General features: G+C 33.7%; 1 protein-coding gene across 4 annotated transcripts; it reads right to left on the bottom strand.

Annotated features, from left to right (window-relative positions):
* Positions 1-2,301: 2,301 nt before the first annotated feature.
* On the bottom strand, positions 2,302-13,066 carry LOC100781872 (putative disease resistance protein RGA4). Of its 4 annotated transcripts, none has more exons than XM_006578432.4 (3): positions 12,974-13,066; positions 9,478-12,341; positions 2,302-2,542 (listed from the first exon to the last, which is right to left on the bottom strand). In XM_006578432.4, exon 2 carries the CDS (start codon positions 12,338-12,340, stop codon positions 9,773-9,775), a length of 2,568 nt encoding a protein of 855 aa, XP_006578495.1. In that variant the 5' UTR covers position 12,341; positions 12,974-13,066; the 3' UTR covers positions 2,302-2,542; positions 9,478-9,772. The 4 variants fall into 4 exon arrangements, with proteins under 4 accessions (XP_006578495.1, XP_014630157.1, XP_006578494.1 ...); XM_014774671.2 differs by lacking the exon at positions 2,302-2,542 and adding an exon at positions 7,137-7,660; XM_006578431.3 differs by lacking the exon at positions 2,302-2,542 and adding an exon at positions 7,137-7,640.
* Between the last annotated feature and the right edge of the window lie 1,110 nt (positions 13,067-14,176).

Here is a 14,176-nt window from a genome sequence, read left to right as displayed (position 1 = left end):
GCACTTGAAACCTAAGAATATTTACTAATATCGATCCCTCGTATATGCAGTAAAAAATTATATTCTCGTGCTTTTTTTTGCAATCAAAATGTTATGTTTTATTCCTAGCAACGTAACGTAAAGAGTAAAATCATTCGGTTCAAATTCTAAGATTACTTTCCAGTCTCGCTTAAAATCTAATTTCATGACACTAGTGATGAAATAGAATTAAGCATTACGAGTAGAATGAAATTACCAACAATGAGTAGAAAAGATTCATACTTATATAATATCAAAAGGGGTACATAAGGGTACAAAGATTACAACCAATTCTTAAGAAAAACTAACCGATCATTACACAAAGCATAAGACTAACAAGAGAAATGACGAAGGAAGTGATACATGGTCACAACTCTGCAGTGCCTCGGCTCCACTTTTTCTTTTCTCCTTCTTCTTCACTCTTTCTCTGCTTTTCTTTCTAGATTTGAAGGCTGTTGGATCATATTTCTTCTCAACAATGCATGGCTATTTATAGAAGACAACCAAGGGGTGCAGGGAAATTAGCCTAGGCAAGCTGCAGCTCGCCCAGGCGAATTGTGGCTTAATGGTGAAGGCATCCACTCGCCTAGGTGAGGTGCTTGCTAAGGGCTGAAGTTACATTTTTAGACTAGGCGAGCTGGATGCTAGCCTGGGTGAATTTAGGGTCAGAAACCTTTGTGAAAAGACCATTTTGCCCTTCCTTTTAGCTTTGTTTCTGAATCTAACAAACAACCATCAAAACCTACAAAATTATGGAAGAATCTTTCATATATAAATAACAATATTAGTAAATGTACAATATATATAAACAACTAGAGTTAAGAGTAGTTTATAAGAAAACTATTACAATCAAAGGATAAGTGCTATCAATTTAATGCTAAAAATAACTGAAATTTGGAACTTATCAACTCCCCCCAACCTAGAATCTTGCTTATCTGCAAGCAAAGCAAAGAAAAATTATCATTAATAATATTATAAAAATAAATATGCTTCAAAAATTATGAACATGCTTTGTAAAGAACCAACCCCCAAACTGATCAGAACAACATTTTTCAAAATGCAAAAATGAGAAATGAAAGCACAAAGATGGAATTCACAGAACCAAAAAAATGAGATTTAAGATCATTTCACATTTTATTTCTAAAGAACATAAGAGGAAACACTGGATGCATTCAAACAGAGGAAAACCCCTCAAAGGTGTGTAATTCTCACATAAGCAAGTGTTTCATCTCAATTCCAATCACTAATATGTCATAAATCAATTTTGCAATTCATTTCCCATCAAATCAAAGATAATGTGCATAATCAACAGGTCTTTTAAGGTTGGGTCTGGTTTTGAAGGAAATCTTGATTTTTCTGGATATTCAAACATACCTTTAGAATAGGAGAGTAGATATAAAAACCTAGCTAGTAACTTAAACGAACGATAAGCTCCTATCCTTTTTGTTTCAACCAAGTTATCACTTCTTTCTATTTAGATATTTACAACAACCCTGTACATGATTCATACATTTATTATTCACAAAGAACTTGTTTTTCCTTTTCCTTTTTCTTTTCTTTTTTTTTTCTTTTATGTTTTTGTTTTTTGTTTTTTCTTTTCTGATAAATATTTAATTTCCTTTAATACCCATAAAACAAAGTATTTACATCACATTTGTCACCAAATGATAGAAATCCCCATCAAAACACCCTTGCTCTCCTAACCTAAGGTAAGGTAGGAAACTTTTATCCTAGGTTAGTGTTTCAACAAAATATCAAGTGTTTAACTCAAAGGGATTGCAAATGATAAAATAATATACATTGAGATAGTTGTTTGGCCAGTGGCTTAAAATGCAAAGAAAGAAAGAATGCTTAGATCATATCCATGAATCATGTTATGACAATTAGAAATTCATACAAAATCAACTGTAGAACATATCAATGAGGACACTCAATGTAAAATTTATGGTTTGCACACAGTCACTAAAGCTTAAGGCCTGTTTCCATATTCAAATCAAATCAGTGTTTAGAAAGTTTTCCTTTTATCAAGTTCATGCAATAATATATGAATTCATTTGGTTTTTGGGAAAGTCCTTCATTGTTTTCATTCTCATTGTTTTTTTAAAAAAATCCTTTTGTTGTGTTTTGATCCAAAAATAAGTTTCAAAAAAACAGGTTGTTGATTCTTTCCAAAGCATGTTATGTTAAAAAAAATTTGTTTAAGTTCCAAAAAGTTATAATCTATAACTATACTAACAAAATATCAAAGGATGCATAAATTACTCAAAATAAACTCGTGTAAGATTTTCAGAAAAAAACCAAAACAATAAATAAGGTAATAAAGTACTAAAATTTAATACAAAGCGATAAATAAACATAAAGACAAGTTCACGAATTTTTGAAGATCATGGCTGAGGAGCTCAGTCTTCTTGATGATCATGGTTGAGGAGCTTAGTCTCCTCCAATGAAATAATCAACAAGATCTGTCATGTCTTCATCCTCCTCTTGAAAAATAGGCCTGTCCCCAGGCAATGCAATGATAGCTCTAACAAAACAGATTAGAAATTCAAAAACATAATTCGTGAATAAAGACTGAAAAGTAAGTTTCAGACATATAAGACATAAGATTAAAGTAACACAAATTAAGACAAAGTTAAAAAACACTGGGTTGCCTCCTATAAGCGCTTCTTTAACGTCTTTTAAGCTGGACATTATTGTTGTGGTTGAGCCTTCACTATTTCACCATCCATAATTCTTTTCTTTTTCATAAGCAAATCCTTCATGAATTTAGCATATGTTGGCATCTGCTCTAATGCCTTAGAAAAAGGAATGTTAATCTGCAGTCGTTTGAAAATGTCTATAAAACGCTTGTACTACCTTTCTTTATCTTTCTTTGATGGAGCATGCGGATAAGGAAGATGCTTAATTGATGGATGATTTACTATAGCTTTACCTTTGTTAGTGGCTTGTTTCTTTGATTTCTGCTTCTGTTCTTCACTTACCACTTTCTCTTCCACTATTTCACTAGCCACCACTTCATCATTTTTCTCGTTTTCTTTTTCAACTCCTTCTTTATTCTTTTTCTCATCATTATCCTTCAAACCAATCACAGTCCCCCACCTTGTTGTAATTAAATTACAATGTTCCTTTGGGTTGACCTGTGTGGTTGCTGAGAAAGATCCACTTCCATGTTCAGATAGTTGTTTTGTCAATTGTCCAACTTGAACTTCTAGATTTTTAATAAAAGCATCAATGTTCTTCTGGTTTATGATGGATACTTGCATAAATTGTGTTAAAGTATCTTCCATCTTTAACATTCTATCTGGCTGAGTTTGTTGTTGTTGTGGACCCCTATTTGAAAAACCTCCATAAGACTTGTTAGAAGGACCTACAAAAGAAGTGTTAGTGGGACCAAAATTTTGTGGTCTCCAGCCATAAGGATGATTTGAACCTAAGCCACCTTTATAGCCTTGGTAGCTTCCTTGAAATTTTTGTTGAGGTCTGGCTTGGTTATTCAGATAATGGGCATCCTCTTCTTGTTATCCATCACCAGGCGCTGAATAGTGGTCATTCTAATGGTTACCTTACCTCCACAAAAATCACATCTCAAAATTTGTTGAACTTGGTAAGCTTGATGTGTTTTTCGTGGTCCACCTTGGTGATATTGCTGAGGAAGTTGGCCTATTTGCTTTATTAAGACCTCAATTTGTTGCATCAAGAGTTTGTTTTGTGCTAGAATTGCATTTTGAGTGTCCAGCTTCATTATACCTTTTCTTTGGGTTAGAGCTCTATCATGATGACTTTGATAATCACTGGCTACTATGGAGTCAATGATTACAATAGCTTCCTCTGGACTCTTGGACATCATAGTGCCTCCAGTTGAGGCATCAAGGATCATCTTGGTTTGAGGTTTTAAACCACTATAGAAGATATACAGTTGTGCAGCATATCAAAGTTATGGTTTGGGCACCTGCGCAACAAAGCTTTGAATTTCTCCCACGTCTCACAGAGAGGTTCGTCATACCCTTGGGAAAAATTCGCGATGGCAGATTTTACACTGAAGAATCTAGATGGAGGAAAGAACCTCGCTATGAATTTTTCCTCCACCTCTTCCAAAGTGTTGAGGCTTTTATTTGGATGTGATTGGAGCCATGTTTTTTCCTTACCCGCTAATGAAAATGAAAAAGCTCTGAGGTAGACAACTTCAACATCTTCGTCAGAAGCTCCCATAGTACTGCATTGTTCCATTAAGGTAGACAAATGTGTGTATGGATCCTCAAGATCCATTCCAGCAAAGGGATGTGAGCCAATTAGACTAAGCAGTGTTTAGCTTCAATTCCACGACCTTATTGCTGAAAAGAGGAATGACTATGTTATTGTAATGCTTTGGTCCTTGTTCATAATCATAGTCACCAAGAGTCCTCCTTGGTGGTCTATTTCCTTCTCCTCCTCGATCAACCATGTTATTTTCTACAAGTGGCTTATGAGTTGAAAGATAATCAGAAGAAGAAGAAGACTTACCCGATGTTTTAGTGGTTGCTTGTTTCTTTTTCTTTCTATTCTTCTTTCCAGTCTTGGCAATTTCTAGACCAATTGGCGATTTATCTGCAAGAAATTTACCTCGCATAAAGGAAAAAAGAACACACTAGAACAATCCGTAAGCACCAAGGTTAGTGAAAGTAAAATTAAGAGAAAATTTATACAAAATCAAAATAAAAGAAATAATTACAAAGGAAAATAGCCTATCAAATTGAAAGTTTAAATCTGAAAGAACTAAGTGTATGACTCAAGTCTCCAGCAATGGCACCAGAAACTTGTTATGACTATTTGGCAAGCATACCAATTGTCGTTGTAGGTTTCACATTTATAAAAGAGTTCGTCTCCACAAACTTGAGTTTGCTCAATTCATTCAAATAAAGGTTATTAGTTCAATAATTATGTACAAATTTAATCGAATGTCATTGGTTTTGGTTTGATTACTAAAGACAACTTAAAGTAAAAGAATAGTAAAAATAATAGAATTACAGAAATAAAAAAATACAGAAATAACGGAATTCAGTGCGTCAAAAATACATAAATTACGAAAATGACTTAAATTGATTCAAGAAAAACATAGGATTGGATTTCATCGTTCATACCCTTAGTATCCTAATAAGATTAACATATGTAAATCATTTTCTAACATTACTGATGCACACATAGTTATTCCAAGTCTGTTCCTCGCACTTGAAACCTAAGAATATTTACTAAATATCGATCCCTCACATAGGCAATAAATATCCCAGCATTTACAATTATATTCTCGTGTTTGTTGCATTCAAAACGTTATGCTCTATTCTTAGCAACATAACCTAAAGAGTAAAATCATTCTGTTCAAATTCTAAGATTATTTTCCAATCTTACTTAAAAGACAATTTTATGACACTAGTAATCAAACAGAATCAAGCATTACGAGTACAATGAAATTACTAACAATGAGTAGAAAAGATTCATACATATATGTAGAAGTAAGGCTTCATGGTGAATGTGATTCAAAGGTGTTTTGATGATAACAATGATGACAACAAAAGATGATGACAAAGGTGATGAACAAAAAGCTCAAAGATCAAAGAATAACTCAAGTGAATCAAAGAACATCTCAAGAGAATCAAGAACAAGTCAAGAGTTCAAGAATCAAGAAGAATTCAAGACTTAAGAAGAAAGCCTAGAATCAAGAATCAAGAATCAAGATTCAAGATCTCAAGATCAAGATTCAAGACTCAAGATTCAAGAATGAAGAAAAGACTCAATCAAGATAAGTATTAAAAAGTTTTTTCAAAACTTTGAATAGCACATGGTTTTTTGACAAAACCTTTACCAAAGAGTTTTTACTCTCTGGTAATCGATTACCATATTGTTGTAATCGATTACCAGTAGCAAAATGAGTTTGAAAAAGTTTTCAAACTGAATTTACAACGTTCCAATTATTTTCAAAAGGCTGTAATCGATTACAATGTTTTGGTAATCGATTACCAGTGCCGTTGAATGTTGAAATTCAAATTTAAATGTGAAGAGTCACATCCTTTCACTCAAAAGCTTTGTGTAATCGATTACACTTATTTGGTAATCGATTACCAGTGTTTGTTTCTGAAAAATCTAAAGATGTAACTCTTCAAAAAGGTTTTGACTTTTTCAAATGGGTTTTAAGTTTTTCTAAAAGTTATAACTCTTCTGAATGGCCTTCTTGACCAGACATGAAGAGTTTATAAAAGCAAGGCTTTGTTTTGCATTTTCAATGAATCTTATATAATCCTTTACAAGCCTTGAATCTCTTTGAATCTCTTTGAATTTCTTCTTCTTCTTTGTACCAAAAGCTTTCTGAAGTTTTCTGGTTTTCTAAACCTTGAAAACTTGTGCTATTCATCTTTTCATTCTCTTCTCCCTTTGCCAAAAAGAATTCGCAAGGACTAACCGCCTGAATTTTTTTTGTGTCTCTCTTCTCCCTTTTCCAAAAGAACAAAGGACTAACCGCCTGAATTCTTTTGTGTCTCCCTTCTCCCTTATCAAAGAATTCAACACGACACAGTTTGAGAATTCTTTTGATTCTTCCCATTCCCTAATACAAAAGCGTTCAAAGGTTTAACCGCCTAAGAATTCTTTTGTATCCCCATTCACAAAGTATCAAAGGTTTAACAGCCTGAGATCTTTGTCTTAACATATTGGAGGGTACATCCTTTGTGGTACAAGTAGATGGTACATCTACTTGGGTTTGACTGAGAACAAGAAAGGGTACATCTCTTGTGAATCAGTTCTAGTGGAGGGTACATCCACTAGGTTCAAAGAGAACAAGGGAGGGTACATCCTTTGTGGATCTTTGCTTGTAAAAGGATTTTTACAAGGTTGAAAGAAATCTCAAGAACCACAGGTCGCTTGGGGACTGGAGGTAGGCACGGGTTGTTGCCGAACCAGTATAAAAACTCTTGTGTATTTGTTTCCTTCTTCCCTGCTCTTTTACTTTCCGCTGTGCATTTAATTTCCGCTTTTACTTTCTGTTAAGTTTCTCTTCTACTCCTCATTCTCTTAACAATTTAGTAAAAGCCTTAAAATAGTAATTTTTTAATTGGTAAAGTTTTAGGAATAATTAATTCAACTCCCCCTTCTTAATTATTCTGAGGCCACTCGATCCAACAATATATAATATCAAAAAGGATACATAAGGGTACAAAGATTACATCCAATCCTTACGAAAAACTAACTGATCATTACGTAGAGCACAAGACTAACAAGACAAATGATGAAGGAAGTGATCCACGATCACGACTCTGCAGCGCCTCGGCTCCACTTTTCCTTTTCTCCTTCTTCTTCACTCTTTCTCTGGGTTTCTTTCTGGATTTGAAGGCTGTTGGATCATATTTCTTCTCAACAATGCATGGCTATTTATAGAAGATAGCTTGCAGGGAAATTAGCCAAGGCAAGCTGCAGCTCGCCTAGGCGAATTGTGGCTTAATGGTGAAGGCATCCACTTGCCCAAGCGAGTTGCTTGCTTAGGGCTGAAGTTACATCCAACTTGCTTGGGCGAATTTAGGGTCGGAAACCTTTGTGAAGATACCATTTTGCCCTTCCTTTTGGCTTTGTTTTTGAATCTAACAAACAACCATCAAAACCTACAAAATTATGGAAGAATCTTTCATATTTAAATAACAACATTAGTAAATGTACAGTATATATAAACAACAAGAGTTAAGGGTAGTTTATAAGAGAACTATTACAATCAAAGGATAAGTGTTATCAATTTAATCATAAAAATAACTGAAATTTGACACTTATCAACTATGTATTAAGAAGTCAAAGATTAAGAAATAATAGAAACTTTTGGCAGCCAACCATTGGCAACCTCGGTTGTAGAAGATTGGGAGTTGAGGGTACAACCAACTGAAGCTCTAAGGGTGAGAAGAACAAGATATAAAGGCAAAACTGAGGGGCATGTTTGATGAAAAACCTTAGAATGTTTATGTGTCACTACCCTAGAGAACCAATTTCCTAACTTTCATCTTTGGAAAAAATGTAAAACCGTTGGGAGAGAGTCGGGGAGAAGTGTTCACTAATAAGAAAAACAAGGACTACAGAGGCATGCAAGTTCTTCTTGTTTTTCTTTCCCCTTCATTTTTCTTCTTTAATTCTTTGTGCTAGCTACTGAATCAGTGAGGAGGGAGAGAGGATCTGATGTTATAAAGATCTTGTGTTACTGATCATACCATATCTAAATAAGACTTGAGGGATTTGTAGTAGTAAATCAAATATATGAGTACCATTTTTTAGATTGTCATATCACATTGAGATGGAGTGCGTCTAGATACGCATCCAAAGCACACATAACACATAAAATTTGTAAGGGACACAAAAGCTAGTTATACAAGCTTCAATTAGACGTGTGTCATCCCCTTTTTCAAGTGCAATCAAGCACACTAGGAGTTGTTACAGTGCAGTTTATCATAAACTGTTCATCAATAATGCACTGCCTAAATTAGTATGCCATACACATCAAAATCTGTGATTTATATGTCATCATGCAGGTAACAATTCAAAATTTTCAATCAATTCACCGCTGCCACATTGTTATTATGCATTGTAAATTTAATAAAAATAATTTTTAAAAGGTGCAGCAACACAGATGGATTTCTATCCCTGTGATAAAAAAGAAAATAAATAGCCTAAAATATGTTTTCAATCCCTAATATATACCCAGATTTTTTGTTTGTTTCCCAATAAATTTTTTCTTTGCATTGAGCCTGTAATAAAAGAACAATTTTGTTTTTGGTTCTTAACACTTTTTCTAGTCCCTCATAAATTAGTGAATTTTGTGTTTGTTCCCTGATAAATTTTTTCATTTGTTATTAGTCTTTTTCAAAGGGACTAATGACAAATGAAAAATTATCAGGGAGTAAACACAAAGTTCTTTATTAATCAGGGACTAAAAAAGGGTCAAATATCAAAAACAAATTTTTTGTTTTATTAGGGAGAAAAACAAAAAAAAAATTATTAGGAAACAAACACAAAAAATCGGATATTTATTAGGAATCGCAAACATATTTTAGCCCAATAAATAAAATTAAAAAAAAAACTTCAGAAGATATAGCAACACACACTGTAGATTGATTTCTACCCCACTTGAGTGATAACTCAAAGAAACATAGAAATGTTCTGCATGCAGTACCAGGAGAAGATAACTTCTGGTTCTCAAAGCAAAAATACAATTACAATCTAAAGGGAAAGAAATGGTTTGTTAATTTTTTATATATTTTACTAAAACTTGGATTCTCTCTTGTGTCAAACACCATGAAATAGGATTGGGAAACTAAGTCATGTGCAGAAAATCAAAACCATCAATCCCAAGTCAGAAAATAAAGAGACATAAGGCTACTGCAAGTGTGGAAAAACTTGAATATCATCACAGATTCAGTACTTCAAAAGAAAAAATTAGACAAGTGAAGAGAAACTCACCTCCACAACTGATATGAACCATCAACTTTGCTAGAAAATGGTGATTGACACAAAAAATTGGTGGCTGCCTTCTGCATATTCATCACAAAATAAGTCACTTGCAGAATACGGAAGTGAAGCTTGAGGCAAGAGAAGAATGGACACTGAATGAGGCTGAATAAGTGCAAGCAAGTCAAATGATGGGGGTGAATTTTTAAGCTCTCTGGGAATCCGAGTGCATAGATTATGGAGGCCAGAGGACATGCAATTGATAATATTCATGTAAAATGGATAGGTGTAGCACCAAGATCTCGACTCAATTAATATACTTGAGAGCAGATGGCGTATACGCAGACACCATAACTTTTGGGATATGAGCTATTTTCGGCCAGTCTTCACCACTTATTCTTCTATATCTTCTTTCTAACAGTGAGCAGTTATATACGCAGAGTTGCTGTAAAGATTTTAGTTTACAAATTCCTTCAGGTAGTGATTTCAAACCAGAGCAATTGCTGATTTCAAGACTCAAGAGTGACGAGAGATTCCCTACCCAGTCTGGTAAACTTTCGCCACAATATCCATTTATTACTAGTCTTTTAATTGAGTGATGTGGCTGCAGGCATTGTAATATCTTCTCATCACTCTTCTGGAATAGGATCCTCCCTTCTGCAATAGGATCCTCCCACTGTAGTGGCGGTTCCACATTCTCATCATGCCACCACCATAATTCCAATTCTTGAAGATGTTTCTTCTCGAGAAGTACCTTTGCAGACTCAACCTCTTCAGCATTATCTCGCAGGGAATCCAACCATTTAATTACTAATTTCCCTTTAAGGCTGTTTAGCCCACTCAATTCACTTATATCACCGTTTTCATTTTTATGGCCCAATAAAAAATGTGTCAATGTTTGAAGATGGGTCAACTGTCCCAACCCACAGGGCATACATGTCAATTCCTCACATTCATTCAATTCGAGATGCCTAAGACTTTTGTTGATATCTGAGGGTAATTCTTTGAGTTTTAAACATCGAGAAAGTTTCAGAGTTTGCAAATTATGTAGGCTAGTAACATCTGGGGGAAGATTTACTAGAAAATGATTCCTTGAAAGATCAAGATATCTCAAATGCTTCAACTCTCTAATGCTCTTTGGAATTTTTATAATATCCGACCCACAAATTGTTAACACCCGTAAGCACTTCAGGCTCAAAAGAAAAGGAAAATGAACATGTAACGGGTCCAAATTTTTGCTTCCATAAAGTGGCTGTTGAAGCACAATAACTGTCCTTAACTTGTAGGAAGATGATGTCTTTGCAAAATGTAACGAAGTACGAGATGATAAATAACGTGTTCTGTTTCCGAGGTTCTCTTTTTTCCCCTCAAAAATGGCATATTCTTTTCCAACCACTAGTTGTGCTAGATCATGTATCAGGTCATGCATTTTGCAAGTACTTATGTCACCATAATCATCTGTAGTCACCTCTTGGAAAAGTGACATTAACAACAAATTCATGAAGTACTCATGTCCAACATCTTCTTCACATCTATTGTCATTTGATGGTCGAATGAACCCCTCAGCTAACCATAATTGAATGAGTGTTTTCTTGTCAAACTCAAAACCTTTGGGAAATAATGAACAGTAAGCAAAACATTGTTTCAAAAATGAAGGAAGATGGTCATAACTCAGTTTTAGGATTGCAAAGATCTTATCCTTCTGCAGATCTATCTGTGAAAACTCAACTTCCTTAAAATATAGCCAATCACTCCGGCCCAAGTTTCGAGAATACAAGAGGCTGCCAATAGTTCTTATGGCAAGGGGAACCCCAGCACATTTTTTAACAATATCCCTTCCAATGGCTAACAACTCCCTATCATTTGGTTCTTTCCCCCCATCAAAAGCCACATGAGAGAAAAGCTTCAAAGATCTTTCTAAATCCAGACCTTTTAAGAAAATGGGAGGATGTGTGGCCATTATTTTTGCCACGGTCCTACTACGTGTTGTTACTATTATGATGCTCCCTTTACCTCCTTCCATGACTAAGCTCTTCAGTTTAAGCCACAGCTCACGATCCTCATTCCACACATCATCCAGCACAAGTAGATACTTCCTCCCCTGAATTTTGTTTCTGAGATCCTGTTGTACTTGCTCAATCTCACTATTCTTGTCATCCCCAATCATCTTTTGAGCTATTTTCTTTATGTCAAATTCATCCGAGACACACACCCACAGTTTTTCCTCAAAATAGCGTTGGACAGCATTATCATTATAAACAAGTTGAGCAAGGGTAGTCTTACCTAGTCCTCCAATCCCAACTATGGGAACTACACAAACATTGTCTGCCACACTTGCATCGGGGTGTAGTAAATAACTGGTAAGAAGTTTCTTTTCCTCCTCTCTCCCAATGACTTCATCTTTACGCACAAAAGAGTAAGTTTGTCTCTGCTCCGTACATCCAATTGGAGTCTCCCTTGGGCAGTCAGTCAATTGCAATGTAGTCTTGTTTTTAGCAATATCCTCTAGCCTCTTCCGGATTTCTTTCATTTCATGTCCCAATTTAAAACCATAGACAATTTTATTTGAGTGGGAGAAGAAAATCTTAACCTCTCTTAAGAGGCTGTTACCACCCATCGCTTTTCTTTCCAAAACTTTAATAGAGATATCCTCTAGCAAGTCATCTGCATCATAGAGTACATCTTTCAGCTCCTCCAACCAATTACTAACTTGAAGGTTGTTAGCCTTTGCCCCTGCATCCTGGCATACAGCTTTTATTGCAGACACTGTCCTCTTCATCCGTTGTATATCATCTTTGAGATTCCAAATGATTCCAAACTCCTCTTGGGAAAAAGAGTTTAAGTTTTGTAAGACTATCCGAACAATGGCTTCCATCCTTTGCCAAATGAAGTTTTGTACAAGCATTAGTAACAATATTAGGGATCAAATAATTTCACAGGCAGATAAAGTTTTGTACAACCATTAGTAACAACAACATTAGGGATTAATAATTGCACAGCCAGAAGCAGTTTTGTACCAGTAGTAGTAACAACAATATCAGCGATCAAATAATTTCACAAACAACAAATCAAGCCTTTGTTCAATAAGTGAGGTAGGCTGTATGAATCAACAGATGCCATAATATTTTGTTATGAATCATATTTGCAGACAACTTGTTGACCTTAGAAGTCAAACAATTTTTGTTTCCTATTAGATGAAAGGGGCCTACTAAATTACAACCAAGATCTATCATATGATCAAATAAACAAGAGTACTAATTTTTTTTCCTAACATATTTATTAGCAGACTAGATCATGAATAAATAACTAAGTAAGCAACCAACATTAGAATAAATAAAGGAAATTTGATGGATGTATATGTCTGGAATTGAGTGAGCAAATTTTAGAATCATGATATTAGGTTCCATGCTTTATCATGATGTTCAGAGCTGTTATCTACAACGGAAAGACACCGTAGTGATTCAGTACCACAGAGTTAGAGAGAGAGAGAGAGAGAGAGAAAGCTGACCTGCTTTGTCAAAATGAGTGTGAATGCAGAAGGAACAGTTGTGCGCGTTCGTTGAAGATGGAAACATTATATTCATATACTTGGTGGAGAATTTTTTACCTAAATAATAGAAATAAAATAAAATGATATAATTTACTGTTTATGGATGAAAAATAGGTTTCTTTCAAATTGATTTTTAATCTCTGTTTTAATTTTTTTTCATCTTTTACGAACTGCTTGACGTGTTATATTTTCTTTTGGAATCAACCTTACTACATTGGTTCGTGATGAACTAGTGGCGTAAGGCCCTTGTTTTTTTTTTTCTTTCAAAAAACCCAGTTGGAAATGTGTTTTTTTTCATGTTTTATTTATTTATTTTGATTTATTTTTTAAAAAAATTGTTTTTTACTTTGTTTTTTATTTAAAATGAACTGTTTTTTTATTTATTTATTTGAGTTTTTTTTGTTTTTATTTATCTAAAATTGTTTTTTTTTTGTTTTTTTAAATTTATTTAGTAGAGTTTTTTTTTGTTGATTTAAAATTGTTTTTTATTTTTTTTGAATATTTATTTAAAAATGAACTGTTTGTTTTTGGTTTCATTTGTTTTAATTTTTTAGTTCGCTAAGTTATATATATATATATATATATATATATATATATATATATATATATATATATATATATATATATATATATATATATATATATATATATATATATATTAAATTATTAAAAATATAATTTAGTTAAATATTTATGAAAAATTCATATATTTAAGTGATGTAATTATTTTAGCAAAACAAATTAAATAAATGAAACATGTTCAATTTATATATTTTACAATGGTGTAGCACTATGATTACTTTAATATGAATTAACCTACAATAGTGTTTTACAAAAAATCAATCCTTAAATAAAACCAAACAATTTTACTGATGTGTCCTCCTTTTCAATATTTATTTTTCCAAATCCTTAGTACAAAAATGATAATCCATAAAATGAAACAACATTACACGTACGAAATAAAACAACATTACACAAAAAAATTAACGATAAGCCATTCATGAAACCTACTTAATGACATGTTGTACGTATGAAACACAAAGTGCTTGACAAGAGGTCAATTCTCCTTTAGAAACACATGCATCAAATCTGAACCATATATGGGTATACAATGCAAATTTTTCGATACCAAAATTATTGATAACCTCAAATGTAAAAACA

This window comes from Glycine max, chromosome 4, assembly GCF_000004515.6.
Source record: "Glycine max cultivar Williams 82 chromosome 4, Glycine_max_v4.0, whole genome shotgun sequence".
In the NCBI taxonomy this organism is placed as follows: domain Eukaryota; kingdom Viridiplantae; phylum Streptophyta; class Magnoliopsida; order Fabales; family Fabaceae; genus Glycine; species Glycine max.
Note: the sequence above shows the minus strand (reverse complement) of the source record. Positions and strands in the feature narration are given on the sequence as shown.

Bases quoted from the DNA above. Each gene is read 5' to 3' on its own strand.
- LOC100781872 (XM_006578432.4), bottom strand. From the start codon at position 12,340: ATGGAAGCCATTGTTCGGATAGTCTTACAAAACTTAAACTCTTTTTCC.